This window comes from Microtus oregoni, unplaced genomic scaffold (genome assembly GCF_018167655.1).
Source record: "Microtus oregoni isolate MIOR12 unplaced genomic scaffold, Mior012 000064F_ref0000363, whole genome shotgun sequence".
NCBI lineage: Eukaryota > Metazoa > Chordata > Mammalia > Rodentia > Cricetidae > Microtus > Microtus oregoni.
The window spans coordinates 1739252-1757505 of record NW_024543874.1 but is presented as its reverse complement, the minus strand read 5'-3'; the positions used below and the strand labels follow the sequence as shown (position 1 = coordinate 1757505).

General features: G+C 41.5%; 1 protein-coding gene across 4 annotated transcripts in view; it reads right to left on the bottom strand.

Annotated features, from left to right (window-relative positions):
- Positions 1 to 7005: 7005 nt before the first annotated feature.
- Positions 7006 to 18254, bottom strand: part of CUNH7orf31 (chromosome unknown C7orf31 homolog) — a 32790-nt gene continuing 21541 nt past the window's right edge. For all 4 annotated transcript variants that reach the window (XM_041640685.1, XM_041640686.1, XM_041640687.1 and 1 more), the window contains 3 exons: positions 11121 to 11295; positions 10730 to 10821; positions 7006 to 8234 (listed from right to left, as the gene is read on the bottom strand). In XM_041640685.1, the coding sequence (XP_041496619.1) occupies positions 7416 to 8234; positions 10730 to 10821; positions 11121 to 11295 (1086 nt within the window). In that variant the 3' untranslated portion in view covers positions 7006 to 7415. The remainder of the gene's footprint in view (positions 8235 to 10729; positions 10822 to 11120; positions 11296 to 18254) is intronic.

Here is an 18254-nt window from a genome sequence, read left to right as displayed (position 1 = left end):
CAGAGACGGGCACTCCTGCTTTCTCCCAAGAGCCAGAGCTCCTTTCTTAGCTGTGGACAAAGAATTCTAGGTTCTCTGGCCTTTGGAACTTTCCCCATTAATCCTGAGTTCTCAGGCAGAATTGTGCTATTAGATTCCCTGGTTGGGGGCTCTCTGGGTTTGGAGTTAGCCTTGCTACTCATTTCTCTGTTTTTTCCAGTCTTCAGGTGGCCTGTCACAGAATTTCTCATCATCCACAGGCATGTGGACAATCCTGTGAAATCCTCTCACACCTGTGCAAGTGTTCCTTATTTTATTACACTTTGCTTTTTCTCTTCCCTCTTTGTACATCCTGTTTCTTCTTCCTTTCAGATTCCAGGTTTGTGGCAACCCTGTTATAAAACAAATCTAAAGATGCTAGTTTCCGTTTACTTGCTTGTTTTGTTTTCTTTTTTAAGGCATATGCTCATGTGATGGCTATTCTTGGTTGTCAACTTGGCTATGTCTGGAGTGAACTATAATCCAGAACTCGAAAGCACACTTGTGATTTGGACCTTGAGACAAGAAGACAGTATGCCTTTGCTCCAGATCTTGAGACTGGATGACACACACCTTTAATCAAACCTTGAGGAAGGCACATTTTAAATCTGGGTCACATTTCCTGCTGGAAGGGCAGGGGAAGAAGGAAGAGGATGTGTTTCTTCTTGCCCTCCTTGCCCTGCTTGCCCTCACCTTGTCAGTACATCCATTCCTGCACTAGCATCAGAGCCTACTTCTTGGGGATTCCTGCTTCTTGGGGATATACTAAGATCAGCTGAAACACCCAGCCTAGTGGAACTTGGACTTTCTCTTCATAGCTAGCGTTTGTTGAACTGCAACCTGTAAGTCATTCCAATAAATTCATTATATATATTACACACACACACACACACACACACACACACACACACACACACACACAGATTCATCCCCTAAGTTCTGTGACCCTAGAGAACCCTGACTAATACAGCTCGTTTCCTGTCTGTACGGTACATTTTAGTAGTCTCACAATATATCAGTCTTTGTTAGTATATATTTCTTAGGGTGATCTGAAATAGATGATTTGATGTTACTATTATAGTTATTTGAGAGAGTCAGGAAATGCATGCATACAATATGGCCCAAGTGTGTGTTCTCACCACCGCACTTACTCACAGTTCCCCTTTCTGCTTTCCAGACCAGTTAATAACTCCACAATGGGCTTTGAGTGTTCAAAGGAGAAGCAGAGAACCAAACTCTTCCCTTAAAATTAAAGTTCAGAAATGATCAAACTCAGCAAAGCATGATGGCAGCGAAGACAGCCCAGCAGTCAGGCTTCCTGGGTTGAGAATGGAAAAGGAACATTACTGAAGGAAAGAAGCTAACAGCCCTGCTCCAGCAAACACAATGAAGTGAAACACCTTCTCCCTGACATGGAGGCAGTTAGTGATCTAGAGCAATTCTCTTAAGCCAGGCCTAATCCCCTGTAAGTCATGACTCTTTGGGTTTATGAGTAGTGAGTGGTGAGGAAGCTTCAGGCTTCCTGAAGCGAGAAAAGGAGGCTCATGGATTCAAGGGAAGTCTTTCTTAGTAGAAACTTGGAAGGTGAGAGCCAGAGCTGGTGTAAAGCTGCAGCCAGTCATCTAGAAGACCTAGAGAAGTAATCAATTCAGCGCTTCAGCACTTCTTATGATGACCCACTCCCTACCTTTCTCTGCCTTAACCTGGTGATCTCTTGGGATTCCCTTACTCCTGCTGCCCTTTGCTCCCTAGCTTTTGCTAGGCACTGGAAACTTCCTTAAAGGCTGGGTTAAAGCTTCTTGCTGTTTCAAATTCTTTGGAGCCCTACTAACCCCCGGAAGTTCTCTTAACTATGCCCAATCTGTGAACAGCTCTCATCTGTACTTCCTTCAATAAAATCCCTTGAAAATCCGTGTCCTAGGCCCCTCCTGGGTATAATGCATTTCCCATTTTCGGGACAGTACCCAGTCCTCAGCCAGAACAGAAATTCTGTTCCCCTCACTTGTCCTGCACTGTGGAGTAGTTGCTGAGAAGACAGGATAACCAAGAGGAGTTCCAGTGAGGCCCCACATTGATAGTGTAGCAGAAGCCGAAGGCCTCAAACCAGACCAGTGACTTTGCAATGAACACTTGCAAGAAAAGATATTTGGATAATAGGGCTTACTGCGTGACTCACTGTGTCATACTGCAGCTTCCATGATGAGACTTCCATCCTCCCACCCCGTCCCCTTTTTTCTTTGTTTCTTCAATTTTATTTGGGGGGAGGGCTGCAAGGGTAGAGAGCAGATACAGAGGGACAGGAAATGAATGGGATTGAGATGCATGATGTGAAAGACACAAAGAGTAAATAAAAAGAAAGTTAAAAAACAAACAACAAAACTTCAATTTCCTGGGCCTATGAGATGGCTTCGTGTGTAAAGGAGCTTGCTGCAAAGTCTGATAAGCAGAGTTCAGTCTCCAGGACCCTTATGACGGAAGTTGTCTTCTGACTTCTGTATGCACACTATGCCACATTTGTGTGTGTCACACAATGGTAAAAAGGAAAGAGGTTAAACTTTTGAGTTCCTTTCTTGTGGAGGAGGGTCTTTCAGCATCAGTTATTACAAGTTCAGTCCCGTGCTACGTTCTATGACTAGACAAGAAAAGGATCAAATTACTTTAATACAGTCACTGTATTGCCCATCATCTTGGACATCCCAGTGACTTTTTAAAAGGTACTTAAACAACAGGTGGTGGCAGCGTGTGCCTTTAATCCCAGCACTCGGGAGCCAGAGGCAGGCTGATCTCTGTAAATTTGAGGCCAATCTGATCTACAGAGTGAGTTCCGGGACAGCTAGGGCTGTTACACAGAGGAACCTAAGTGTAGGTTTATGAATGTCCTTATCACCAGGCCTGCATGTAAGTGCCTTTAGTTGCTGAGTCATCTGTCAGCCCAAAAGCATTTAAAAAAAAAAATGTGTGTGTTATATGCCTGTGTGGTGCGGGGCAATTCTGTATTCTGTCAATTATGTTTTAAATAAATGCTGATTGGCCAGGAGCCAGACAGGAAGTATAGGTGGGGCAACCAGACAGGAAGAAGAGGCAGGGCAGTGAGAACAGGAGTATTCTGGGAAGAAGGAAGCTCTTCCCGAAGTCCTATCCAGACACAGAAGAAGCAGGATGTGACCTACTCCGCTGAAAAAGGTACTGAGCCATGTGGCTAACATATACTAGAATAATGGGTTAATATAAGTTATAAGAGCTAATACAAAGCCTGTGCTAATGGCCAATCAGTTTATAACTAATGCAGATGCTCTGTGTGATTTCTTTGGGACCTAAACAGCTGTGGGAACTGGGCAGGACAGAAACCCCAACAAGCAGGCCCTCATGTTATAAATGGTGCCAATGTGTGGACAATTGCATCTACATAAAGCCTGAGACCTTGGGAAGTAATTCTAAACATAAAATAACAACATTATGCATGGTTTCTTTGTAGCAGCAATTTCTCAGGTCTGCTCTGCTTGCTAAAGGCAAGCAAGCACTCTCATCTAAGAGAGGCTTCCTGACTCAGCTTTAGCTGTAAAACCTTGCAGCCTTTTAAGAGGTCCTGCCAAGAAACACTTAAATAGTGTTGATAAAAAGCTGAGCACATGCTTTTTGGTTTTCAGCGATAGCAGGGAAAAAAATCTGTGTTGTTTTAAAATGCTGGCTTTCTGGGCCGTCCTGCCAGTGCAAACTCTCACTCTTTGAGGTAGGAGGTTTGGCTACAGAGACAGCATTTGAGTGTTGTTTGTGGGCACACTGTTGCAGCTTGCTTGCTGGCAAGGACCTTGAAAAGTCATAGAGTTGTGGCAATAAACATGGCTCTGGCCAGTACCACCACCATGAGCCTGGAATTTCATAAAGCTATGGAATGGGCTAGATCCAGCTGTCAAAGCCATGGCTTTAATCCTACCTATATTGCTTAGCAAATTAAAGACTCTTGTGGTCAGAAAAAGAGAGAGATATACAGTAAAGATAGATTAAAAGATTAAAAAAAACCTAAATGGTTTGCTGTGTGTTAAAAATATATGCTGGCTTGAGAGAGAAAAGAAAAAGGTTAAAGTCCTTAAAATAAAAAAGAAAAAGAGGAGTTGGGTTTTGGTGGTATATACCTTTAATCCCAACACTGAGGAGGCAGAGGTAGACAGACCTCTGTGAGTTCAAGGTGTGGTAGTGCACACCTTTAATCCTAGCACTTGGGAGGCAGAGGCAGGTGGATTTCTGTGAGTTCAAAGACAGCCTGGTTTACAGAGAGAGTTCCAGGACAGCCAAAGATACACAGAGAACCTGTCTCAAAAAGTAAAAGTAAAAATAAAAGAAATAGAGGTTAAAGTTAAGCCACATAAAGATGGAAAATACACAGAGAATCTGGTTACTGTATGTTATTATGCTCTCTTTGAATTGTTTGAATGCTGAGGAAGGAGCAACAGCTGCTAAAAGATATTTGCTTATAAATGCTGTTGAATTAATTCAAGATAGGTATTTTGAAAATACCTTGGCTTCAAAAGTGAAGTCAAAAGATATGTTACTTTGGAGAAGAGGTTTTACTTTTGTTTCCACAGAAAATGAGAGGCTATGGATTTATTCTGAGTTAAGAAAAATCAGGTTTGATCAAGGACCACCTGAGAAATCTCCAGTAGGAACAGATGGCCCAGATGTCTGAGTTCTACATCCAGAACAGATTTAAGATGCTGCCTGAGATGATCAAGACTCACAGGATACTCCAGTCAGGACTTGATCATAATTCTAAATTTTCTTTAGGTCCCCATAAGATTACCAACACCCCCAAACAGCAGGAAGTAACTTGGAATACTATGCCCACATTCCCAAAAATGGACTATGGATATTTTCCTTTGTTTAAAAAAAAGGGGTGGGGGAACTCTGTGAGTTCAAGGTGTGGTAGTACACACCTTTAATCCCAGCACTCAGGAGGCAGAGGCAGGTGGATATCTGTAAATTCAAGACCAGTCTGGGCTACAAGAGCTAGTTACAGGAGAGGCTCCGAAGCTACAGAGAAACCCTGTCTTGAAAAAAAGAGCTAATACGAAGCCTGAGCTAAAGGGCCAATCAGTTTGTAACTAATGTAGACTCTCTGTGTGATTTCTTTTGGACCTAAACGGCTGTGGGAACTGGGCAGGACAGAAACCACAACAAGCAGGCCTTCATGCTACACATGTGTGCTATACACACGTGTGTGTTATATGCATCTATGTGTTATATTCACGTGTGTGTGTGTACTAAGATGTTTTCCTGTCACTCTTCACCTTATTCCTTTGAGGCAAGGTCTTTCCTTGAATGAGAAACTTGAGTTTTTCAGTTGGGCTGAAGCCAGGAGGTCCCAGTGATCCTGTCTGCCCCACTGAACACTCCTGTTTATGGGTGTGGCTGGGACCCTGGCTGGCTCATGTGGGTCCCTATGGTTGAAGAGCAAGAGCTTTTCCTGACTGGCTGGGTTCTCTCCCCAGAACCTATATTATAAACTCTCTAGTGTTAGAGATTGAACCCGGGCAAACTAGCAAAGGATTCTACCACCAAGCTACACTCCAGTCAAGTATTCTATAAAGACTTTGATTTAGGATTGTCATATGGTTGTAATACACATGACAGTATTTCAAAATGAAAATTTTTGCTTTCCTTAAAACCTACCGACTAGTGCTGTATAAAATAAAATTTGGAAAATAATTAATAATTTTATCTCAGAATAGGTTTAAGAAATGTACATGTTAGTTATAAGGACAAAATAATTAAAAATACATAACTATATTGTGCGAACCAATGAGTTTTACTGTCACTACTTATAGGAATGTAGGTGAGGGGTTATTTATAGGAACAGAAATGACTCAAAGCCAGGAGCTTAACAGCCTGCCCCAGCACGGGTAACAGTTCACAAGGGCTGGTAAGTTGGAGTTGTACAACTCATCATGCTGGAGGCTCTTTTGGGAAGCTCAAGTGGCTTGAACCTCTTCTAGGCATCTCAGCTGACCCCCTTCTTTAATGTAGCTTGGCTGATCTGCTTCCTCTGGGGCAGCTGGCATCATCTGAGCCTCTTGTAAGCAACTCAGCTTATCCCAACTTCTAACTTCTTCACGGTACCTAACTTGCCGTGGTAAATTATTTTATAGCATACTTCTTGGGCTAGTGAGATGGCCCAGCAGGCAAAGCAGCTTGCCATGCAAGCTTGATGACCTGAGCTGGATCCCTGGAGCCCATAATGGAAGAAGACTCATGAAGATTGCTCCATGACACCCACACAAACACACAGAGAGTGAAAGAGAACTTTATAAAACATAACCTCTTGGCACATTGATGTGTTGACATGCATATGGGGGTTACCTACACAGTAGGCAAACACTTCAAAGATGAAGATGTTGGACCCTGGAATAACTGGCAGCAAGCCATACTTTTCCTTGCCAAAACTGGAAATCTAATAAGTTGTCTAGATTCTAACAAAATGGTTTTATCTATATCAAATATGTTTTCTCTCAGAAGATTAAGGGGAAGGAAACACATGTAACCTGTAATGTGTGCATGCAGAACATTCAAGATTCATGTTTCCTACTGAGTTTGTATGAACCTGTGATGTGTGCATGCAGAACATTCAAGATTCATCTTTCCACCGACTTACACATGTAAACTGTAATTGTGCATACAGAATATTCAAGACTCATCTTCCCAACAACTTATACATGTAATCTGTAATGTGTGCATGCAGAACACTCAGGATTCACCTTCCCACTGACTTGACATACTTTTTGTTGAAGTTCTATAGTTTGGAAAGCCACTCTACCTTCAGTTAACTGAGGATTTAAATTCTATCCCAACCTCTTCTCTTTCTCTCTCCTGGGTCTCTCCATAGCCCTGCTCTCCTACAACTCATTGCGTAGACCAGGCTGGCCTTGAACTCACAGAGATGAATTTTACATTTTTTACCCATTATTTTGTGAAAACATTTACAGAAACAGATTGTTGACATATCAATTTTATTAAGGCATGATACATTCTATAGTTGTCTGTCAAATCTTCAATATTTGAATTTTTTTCAACTTTTCATTTCTCGCAAAATGATGATGTACATTTTGTCTACACATTGATTTTCCTGATTTTGGGAAACTTCTTCAGAGTATAATTTGAAGATGAGAGAGACTAAAGACTAATTTTTTTCTGGCTCTGATATTTTGTTGACAAACTGTTAAATGTTTTGAGAAGTCAGGACATTATTTTGGTCCCTCTGACCAGATCCTAACTTAATTTCTTAAAACACAAGGCTCATTAATGTCAACATGGGTCAGTACAGAAACAGAATCCAGCCAAATGCAGGGCATTCTGTGACATATTTTATTTTCTTGCAAGAGGCTTGGCCTTGAAGAGACAATATCTCAGTTATAGAAATAATGGGCATTGTGGCCATAGAATTGATGTCTCATCCCACAGTTTATTTTATCCCTGAGATCTTTTTGTTCTTCTTGGATGGAGTCATGGAAATGCTTCTGTGCCATGGACTTTGAAAATGAGTTCCTAAGATCAAGTAGGTTGGTCTGAGGGTTGGGTACTCCAGCGTTAGGAATCCATCCCAAAATAGGTCTTGTTTCTTCATTGCTTTCCATGTCCTTGCCCAAAAACTCTGGCTTACTTATAAAGTTGTCAAAAGCGAAATCATCCATATCTGTTTTGTTATATAGAATATTAGACGTACTGAGGCGAACAGGGTTCTGACAAGTAGTATATGGATCACGGAAAGCAGATTTAAGTGGTTCGTAGTCAATGTAATGGTTTGGCTTAGAGTAGGATACGGGTAGGGGTTTCACTTCCAACTGTCTCCAGTACAAATCATCTGTCTTTTTAGTGTCTGTGATCTTTGGAAGTGATGTTAGGTCAAAAAGACTACTCATCTCTTTTCTTGGACAACGAGTTGGGAGTGTATAGGTAGACATCAAGCCTTGTTCTTCTTTAATCTTCTCTTCAATATCCTTGTTTTTATGAGTAATTCCAGGGAGGTGGTTATCATTCATTGCCATCACTTCTGTAGTACTGGGTATGAATGCATGAAAAGCACACAAAGCCCTAGGGGTACAATCTGGACAGGAAGGTGGTCCTTGCTGCACCATAGCCTCCAGAGGTCGCTGGTTCTGAAGAAGTCGGGCAATTCGACCTTCCAAAGGCCTGGGAGGTTTTAAGGCAGGATGGAATTTTTCTTGCTATATCAGTGGAATAAAGAGGAGAAAAAAAATAGACTGATTAGTAAATATAGCATTATAATAATATGGCTACAAGTTACCCATTTTTACGATCAGGAAGTAGAGTGGTGGAAGCATACACACTAAGATTCCTTGGTATTTATTTAAATACATTGAATTCTGGGCCCAAGGAAGTACATCCTTCTTTTAGTGGCTTTTGGTAAATGGAAAATAAGTTTTATTTGGCTACAGACAAGCTTTCCTGTGTGGGAATTTTTGGCTTTTCAAAATTTCAGAGATACAAAGGACTCACTAGACTAAAACTTAGAGAGTAGGGCTGCACTAACTATCCTGTGCAAGTTTTTTTTTTTTTTTTTTTTTTTTTTTTTTTTTTTTTTTTGAGACAGGGTTTCTCTGTAGCTTTGGAGCCTGTCCTGGAACTAGCTCAGGTAGACAGGATGGCCTTGAATTCACAGATATCCCCCTGCCTCTGCAAGTGCTGGGATTAAAGGCGTGCGCCACCACTGCCCGGCTTATCCTGTGCAGTTGTTTAAACCATGTAGGCAAGGAAGAGTTCTTAAGCCCAGGGTGAATCAGAATCAGAGCTGGCAGAAAGGAGTTCCTAAGCTTTAGTTCTAAGACTAGGACTTGTAAGGTCTACAGTGGGGTTCTGGGATCTGCTTGTTCTGGGAGGGTGTGTAAGAGAGAACAGACCCGTGTACTCTGAGCTATCCTCCCTACTCAGAAACAGGCATTTTAACAATGCCTCAGGTGCTGCTAAGGCAGGCAGCATGCTAAGCGCTCTGAGAAGCACTGTCTGAGGTGTTCAGTCAATGTCTTTTTACTGGTTTTAGGGGCTGAGCACAGGGCCTTGAACATGCCAATCACATGCTTTGCCACTGAGCTGTACCCACTACCCCATCTGTGTTTAAAGATTTATTTATTTATTGTGTATACAGTATCCTGCCTGCATATACCCCTATAGGCCAGAAGAGGGCACCAGAACTCATTACGGATGGTTGTAGCCACCATGTGGGTACTGGGAATTGAACTCAGGAATCCGGGAAGAGCTGCCAGTGCTCTTAACCTGTGAGCCATCTCTCCAGCCCCTTGAGGTGTTTTTAAAGTATGGATTCAATCAGGCTTAGAAACTGCAAAGATAAAAGGCATATTCAGGATACTATAACTGCAGCTATGTGGGTAGGGGAGGAGGGAAGAGGTGGCCTATGACGGCATGGATGGTGATGCGCTCTGTGTCGTGGCAGAGGCTTGAATGGAAGCTGTATGCTTTTGTTCTAACAAATGTACAGTTACTATTTGTACAATTTTAGTAAATATATTCTTCACATTGAATGAAAAACAGAAAAAATTTTAACTCTGGTAAATGGTATGAATGTGAAATCTTAATGGATAAAGTATATTAAGGTCTATACTTCATTCTAAAATGTGCAAAAATGACAAAAATATTTGTAGATGGTTGAAAGGAATAGATTATGCAAAAGAAATATAGGTATGGGCCACCATGAGGTGCCAAGCAATCAGACCGGGATTTTGTGTATGCTAAGGCAGGTCGTTACCAACTGAACAACATCTCTAGGCCTAGTACTTGTATTTCATTCTGAAAAAAGCTTCGCAAGGATTTTTATCACCACTAAAACATGCTTTCCTGGAGTTGGTCCTGTAAGTTGAGCACACCTCAGTGTTAGAGCATATATCTAATCCAACAGAGAGTGCCTATTGCAAGTGCAAAATCAAAGCAATGGAAAGACCTGTGGTGGCTGATAGAGCACAGTGTAAGGACCCAGCTCAGGTGTTTGATTTGATATCCCCGTCACAAATGCTTAAGCTAATATAAAATTAAAGTGTTCAGTGTGATCTAAAAAAAAAATCCCTGTTTTCGTATGCTTATAGTTTTATATATATTTCTACAATTTATAGCTTTGAAATTAAATTTTCAAAATTTATATTTATCGAGGATAAACCAACACATGAATATGATATCCTTTATATGATTGATCCAGTGGATTATATATTTTATTATAGGGCTTGATAATTTCTTTCAAGACATTTTTATAATCAATTCTCTAATTGATATAGGCAAAAATTTATTGGCTTTTGATTGTAATTCAGCCAACTCTCAATTATTATGACTACCATGAAGAAGTTATTAATTTCCTCAAAAGTAATGGAATGTGTAAGATACACAAATTTATTAGGAATCATGAAATTACTAGTTAAGCTTTACTCATTATAGGCAAATTCTTTTGTGAATTATTTTATCAAGAGTAGCATGATAGAAAATATATTTAAAATATAGGACTATGAAGAAGTTTTGTTTTTCTAATACAAAAACGGGTACCCAAGTCAGTTCCAATAAGTTCAGAATTATCTTTCAAAAGCAATTAGATTTTGTTTGGGTGGTCACCAATATTCAAGACACAAAACATGGGAAAAGCAAGGAGACAAGGGCTGGATATTCTCCCCCAAATAACTGAGAGTTGACTGCAATTACTTACAGGCTGTGGGTCAAATCCTATCTGTCCAGTTAGCTCTGCTACCTCTTTTTCATGGTAATCATCCAGCTCAAGGGGGCTCATGGGCCCTAGACCTTAATAGAAACATTGTCTTATTATTTTGGTAGAGTAAATGAAGAATAGTTATTAAACTACCCGTTACGTAGGAAAACCTACTCGTTATCTTTATGATATAAATTAGAGCCAATAAAATATAAACCAGCCCGACTTCCCTGCTACCCACTTAAGAGAGAAACTGCGCTCTCCCGCTAATTTGGATTAGTTTTCATAGCGAGTCTCGGGACAGAACGTCAGAAGATGGAAGCTTGTGATGGAGAGTATTCACCAAGTGTCCTTTTCTTTTCTCATTACTTGTATTAGTGTGAACTCATACCTGTAAAGTCATGACCGTATGAAGTGATCCAGTGGGATTTCTCAAGATTTCTTTGTATATTTGCTTCCTTTGCAGAGTCCACAACATCCCATGGATTCAAAGATGTGTTAGGAGCAAAGGTTTTAGGAGGTTTGGGGTAGAATACTGGCTTGTTTTTCTCAATACATTTAGGAAACTAGAATATGAACATAAAGATTGCTGTTATTAATTGTATCTAACTGAATAAGGGCTGGTTCACTGTCCCAACAGGAAACAGTTAAGGTCACTTTCTGTATTAATTACCATATTCAAGCCAGGCACGGTGGGTGTAATTATAACCACATTTTATCAAGGAGATGCTAACATCTCTTCTAAAAATCTCTGAGAATGTAGGTTGCAGTTTGTCCCTGAATATTCTACTTCTGGTATAGTTTTATTAGACATACAGAGGGTTCTGTGTGCAGCTGGCTGACTTGACTAAAAGTGATTGCTTCTTTGTCTTCTGTCCCTGAAAGGAAACTGCATGTTAGCTACATCTTTCTGACAAAGGCTTAAGTCACTCGAATTCCAACAGGATGGCCATTCTTTACATAGAACTGAAGATTTATTTTCTGTTTCCTAATAGGTGTGCATGTAAACGTGGCTAGATGCGTTTTAGTGTGGCTCTAACCATTTAGTCAGTGCCTGGATGTACACATCTGTGGCAGGAAAGAAGGATCATCAAAGTAAACATGTACCAGGGGCACACTGGCTGGCACAAGAAAGAAGGGGCAAATGCAAATGACCACAGACAGCTGTTTTTAAAAGGTTAAGACAAAACTACTTCACTGGAGGCTCTAGTTGATGGAGAAGTGAGGCCAGGAGCGGGGCGTGGAGAAGGGAGACGAGACTGGGGTAGATACGGAGACACAAACATGCTGAAGCCGAGCTAGGGAGGAGGTGTGCAGTATGGAGCATCATGAACATTATGCCACCTGATGCCTGCAAGCCAAGCCTGCCTTTAATGTTTGCAGGGTCTGGGGTTTAAAGTACAGGTGGAAACCTGCCATTTGTCCAAACAGTTCCACTAAAAGCAATAAACTAGTACTTACTTTGACACGCATTTTTAACCACCCAGAAAACCAGTTCCAAATTCATACTTGTTAGTCTGTTACAAGTTTTGCACTAAGACATGGTGGCTCAGGAAGAGCCAGATGCTGCACAGAGCCTCAGGTCCTGTAGTGCTCTCTTATACTTGCCCCATCCTCCTGCCACTCCCATTCCATCCAGTAGTCCTCTCGGGATACCCTATAGCCCAGAGCTGTATACGGGCTGGGGATGTATCAACCTTTAAGACAGGTATAAAGGAGCATCCCTAGACTGGTGTGTGGTGGGAAATGAACATATGTTGCAGATGGATATTATTCTGTTAAGTCCAAGCCCCACAGGGAGGAACACAGCAAGAGGAAGGGAAAGGAATAGTCATGAAAAGTTCCTAGGCCTAGGGGTGACAATGTTGTTAGCATTCTTGTAATGTTGAAGCGACTCTCATTTTAGGTAAGTGGAGGACTCATGTAAAAGGCACTTGTGAAGAGGTCTCAAGAAATATTAAATAATTGCCATTATATACCATTAATTAACCTACGGCTTGATTACTCAGGGGCAAAGAAAGCTCCTTTAAAAGGAGAAGCTTGAGGGCTGGAGAGATGGCTCATCAGTAAAGAGCACTGACTGCTCTTCCAGAGGTCTGAGTTCAATTCTGAGCAACCACATGGTGCCTCACAACCATCTGTAATGAGATCAAGCATACAACAGGCAGAATACTGTATACATAATAAATAAATCTTTAAAAAAATATCTATTTGAGGTGTTGGTGGTGTACACCTTTAATCCCAGCATGGAGAGGCAGAGGCAGGTGGATCTGTGAGTTCAAGGCCAGCCTGGTGTACAGAGCAAGTTCCAGGACAGCCAGAGCCACACAGAGAAACACTGTATCGAAAAACAAAAATATCTATTAGATATAATTATTAAATTTTATTTGTGTGTATGTAAACAATATATGTGTATTTCTGTGAGTTTATGTATACCGCCTGTGTGTAGGAGCCCACAGAAGCCAGAAGGGAATGCTGGATCATCGGAACTGGAGTTGCAGGCAGTTGCAGCTGCTGGGAAACAAAGCCTTCTGCGTTTCCTTATCTTTTCCATCATTTGCAGAGCTAGCTTATTTGATAAAACATGGACCTTATTCAGGTACTGTCCTAAGAGGCAAGGCTAATGCGCTTTATGCTGAAATGCCGCCTAGGACACGAGAAATCAAATAGGAAATGCAAGATGTAGTGTCATCTGTGTTGTCTTGGCAGGGGTTTAATAACCAGGCAACATCTGAGTCATAGTCTGTTAAGGTGATGCTGTTCTGAGGGGGTGGTGAGAGAGGAGCTGACGGCAGTCATGACAGGTGTTCACTGGGGAAGGGTACACCCAGTGTAGAACATGTACCTGACAAAGGTAAGCACAGGCAGGAAGGGCTCCAGTTGCTGGCCCATTTCATTTTAGGAAGATACTCCAGTTTACAAGAGTGATGTTATGTTTTCAACAGAGCCCACGAAATAGATGTAGCTTAGTAATTTGTGTGTGTGTGTGTGTGTGTGTGTGTGATCAGAAGAGCTCATGTGACCTGTTTGTCACTCTTGAGATGGGTCTCTCATGAGCCTGGAGCTAGGCCAGCAGCTAGAGCCTTGGTAACCTTCCTGCCTCTGTCCCATTCTCAGCATAGATACAGGCTTACACATACCACATCTGGCTCTCTCCCCCCAGACACGGTTTCTCTGTGTAACATTTCTGGCTGTCCTGGAACTCTGTAGACCAGGCTGTCCTGGAACTCACTCTGTAGACCAGGCTGTCCTGGAACTCACTCTGTAGACCAGGCTGTCCTGGAACTCACTCTGTAGACCAGGCTGTCCTGGAAATCACTCTGTAGACCAGGCTGGCCTCCACACCGGCTTTTATGTGAGCACTGGGATATGAACTCAGGTCCTCAAGCTTGTGCAGCAAGTCTCTCACCCACTTAGCCATCTCCCCAGGACCATAGCTCAATAATTTTTGATAAACACTTATTAAGTTGATACTTATTAAATATAGAATTATGTGCAAAGTTCTGAGGCCTCTGTACTAAGCACCAAAACTTTGTAAGTCTCCATTAAAACATTAGTAAATCATATAGTGGTGATACAATAAAAGAAATTTTAAATCTTTTCCTTTGCTTGTGCTTTAGTGTAGAATTATGGGGCTTACTCAGGGTTAGCAAGGTAGTAAGAAAAGGCTTATTGTAGATATCACATCACCCTCTAGAAGGACATTAGCATTTTCAGACACTAGTTTTTTATTGGATCCTATTCCATTTAATTACACTATCACACTAATAAATTATGATTGTGGGCCTCGATTATTTACATATGGAATGAAAAGAGATGCAAATGGGAATAAATAAAGTGACAGATTTTTCTGTCATCTAGTTAGGACACTAGAAGAAAGGCCTGAAGGGAAGAGTGTTTGTAGGGTGTGGGAGAGCATTGCTGGTCCAGTGAGGATGACGGCTGCTCCAGTTTGTTTCACTTCTCAGACTAAGCAGGTGGGAGGCGGGTGCAAGGCAGCATGGAGAGGAATACTCATAGGCATACAGTTGTTCAAGTGACATTTATTTAAATGTCGCTTAAATTTACTTAAATTGCTTGTGTGCTTGCCAATTTTTTTATGGCCCTTTAAGCATGAGTGTAGATTCAAGGTCTATAGTGGAGTGACAGCTGTCCCAGGAATGAGGCTGCTGGAGTAGATGAGCACCTTCAATTAGAAAGAGAAAGACAGGTGGCTCACCTCCTTCACATGGTGAAGTAAGTGAGCTCTCTTTCTAAGAGAAGCCAAGGCTTTGTCTAGATACTTAGAGTAAAGGAAAGATGTTTTGTAATGGACATTAAGTTAAATAGCCTTGGAGAGGCTTGGAAAATGGTTTAAATTAAGTTTAAAGTTAGGGAAGTGTATGGAACCTCCTTCTGGGATCATATCTCATTTTGCTCAAAAGATGATTACAAATTGCATTTCATCCTAAAGACATTTTATATCAGCAAATAGTGATATAAACAGCTCAGACTAATCAAATATTAAAACTTGCTTATGTTTACCAATTGTAAAAGAAAAGGAATATGTAATGGCTGGAAGTAGCTAGAGAGATCTCAGAAAGGAGAAGTGGCAAGAGACAACCTGATTTGAACAACAAGTACTCAGGAATGATTCGGTGGAAAATGGAGTCAGATCAAATGGGGTCTGGGTGGGAATGAGGTACCTGGAGCTCTTTGATCCTGACAGAATAAGTTTCACGTGTGTATCAGGGAGAACGAGGACAAGATGACATTCAAACTATTCTGTTAAAAACTGAGTCCTAGGGGCCATTGAGATGGCTCAGTGGGCAACAGTGCTTGCCAAGACGCCTAACAACCTGAGTTTCATCTCCGAATCTCTAGAAGAAGGAGAGAACTGACACCTAGAAGTTGTTCTCTGACCTCCACATGCATGTATACCCAACACACCCGCATGCACGTGTGCGCACACACACACACACTATAGTAATTTAAACATTAAAAAGTTAAGTCCTTGATCATTTACAAGAGTAAGCCTTCTTTCCAATGTCACCATTTAAAAAATGTTTCCAGGTTAGCAAAGCATACAGTCTCGGGAATATTGCCCAAAGTAGCTACAGCTACATTGATTAGGATCTCACTATGCACTGATACAGTGCTGGGGGCTTTCATTTGCATCTCCTTCTTGGGACAGACCTTTCAAGTACATTTTATCATTGTTCTGTCTTCATTTATTAGGACACTGAGACACTGAAGAACTAAATGTGCCCGTTACCCGGGTCATAGAGCTGGGTAGGTTTTAGAGCCAGAATCTGGCTGCTTTAGATGGTTACCAATGTTAATCACACTTTCTTGATGGTTTACATAGGAAATGCCAAATACAGTTTCTGGAGTTTCCTCCTTGTGGTAGGTAACATGGTAGAAAAGGCTTATCTGATTAACATCATCATTTCCATGCATGTGGTGGAGAGAAAGACAATTATTATTCTACAATTTGAGTTTTTGAACGGCCTTCCTGCTTCAACTCCGAGAATGACTAAGTGTTTCAGATGTGCAGCAGAGGGCAAGAGCCACTGCTCTAGTGATAGGAAGGGGCTCGTACTGTATAAACTTTGTTACTACAAACAAAATGCTGGGGAGAAAAATGATTCCTTTGATCTTTCCTAAACAGGAGGTGAGAGAAGGGAAATGAGAGAGGATTGGTTCAGGGAATTACCCTGAGTTCACAAAAGGCAAAACACAAGGACTGCCGAGGTGGCTCAGAGGTTAAAATCACAGGCCGCTCTTGCAGAGGACCAATAGCGGCTCACAGCCATCTGTCCTCCAGTTCCAGGGTATACAATGCACTTTTCTGACCTCCTTAGGCATCAGACATGTACATGGCACACATGTATGCAAGTAAACACTCATAAACATAAAACCAAAAGTAAAATAAAATGGGCCTGTGTGTACCTAAAGGGACTCTGGCCAGCTTGAGTGTGGCAAGCACAGCTCTAGCAGGCTGTGCCCTTCTGTCTGTTTCCTGTGCCTTGCTAAAAAACTGATAGATTACATTCTTAAAGCTAGCCATTAAGATCTATTCCCTTATTTGGCCACTCTCTCCTCCTGAAGCTGACTACCAAGGTCCAGCTATTGAAGTCCAGAAATCAGAACCCCCTTTGGGTCACCTAACTAACATGCCCAATTAAAATTAAACAGCTCATCCTAACATAGGGTTCCCCCCTTTTACCTTTATAAACTCCCATTTTCCTATGTGCCACGTCTGTCTCCTCTATCCAGAGACAGCTCTTTGTCCCTTCAGGACAAGTACCCCTTCCCCTTTCCCTTGTCCCCTGTTCCCTAACTCCTTTACCACCACATCCTAGTCCATTCCAACACAGACCTCCCTCCCCTTTTCTCCTTTAAAAAACCACACCTGCAAGGTCATTTGCTGCTGTTTTTCTGCCAGAGTCAGAAAGCAGCCACTTTAACTTTTCTTCCCCACTTAATAAAGGATCTCTGTGAAAACAGTGTTTGGGTGTGGTTTGTGCCTAATCCGGCGTCTGGGAGGAAGCCCCTGCTGTGCAGGGGGGTCTCCTTCAGTAACCCCCCATCTAACTCAGTATCAGTTTTATTTTTGTCAGTGCAAAACTTGATTAAAGTTAGGAATGAGCCAAAAAGTTGAAAATTAAGACTAGTTAGAACAGATCACAAAGTGAGATTAAACATATAGAGACAAGAACAAGAGTAAAGCCGGTGGAAAATCTACGTATAAAGACTGTGTGTGTGATGTAGTTCAGTCGCTAGTGTGATTGTCTAGTATGAACAGTGCCATGGGTTCCATCCCCAGCACTGCATAAAACCTCTGTGGTGGCACATACCTGTAATCCTAGCACTTGGGAGGGAGGCAGGAGGATAATGAGTTTGAGGTCATTCTTGGCTCCTTACCAAGAATAATGCCAGTCTGGGCTATGGGAGATTTTGTTACAAACAAACAAACAATCCCCCTAAAAAACATCATAGAAGATATAAATACAAAATGCTCTCTTCTCAAAGAAGTTGTCATTTAGTTGATGAGCTATAAAATCAATTGTGAGAAGTTATTGACTATAGAGTACGGGAGGTGTTAGCAGAGAAGAAATAATTCCTCATGAACTAACAGTAATTTCTTATCTAGTATTTCCAGTTTTTATATTATTCCCCAAACTTTCCACGTTTGTAGGCCAGCTTTATTGAAATCATACAGATAATTAATCAAAGCTCAAAAAGAAACAATATGCCTCCTGTATCACTGAGACTGTTCTAATAACTAGAACAGCGGTCTCCTGACTTGGATCCCAGCTATGTTTGTTAGCTGAGACCTGGAAAATGAACAAATTTTAGACAGGCAGAAAGAACCTGGAACGGTGGCTGGAGAGATGACACAGCGGTAAAGAGCCTGCTTTTCCAGAGATCCTGAGTTCAGTTCCCATGGTGGTTCACAGCCACCTATAGTGAGATCAGACGCCCTCTGGCACGTGCAGAAAGAGCACTCTCATACATAAAGTAAATCTTAGAAAGAAAGAAA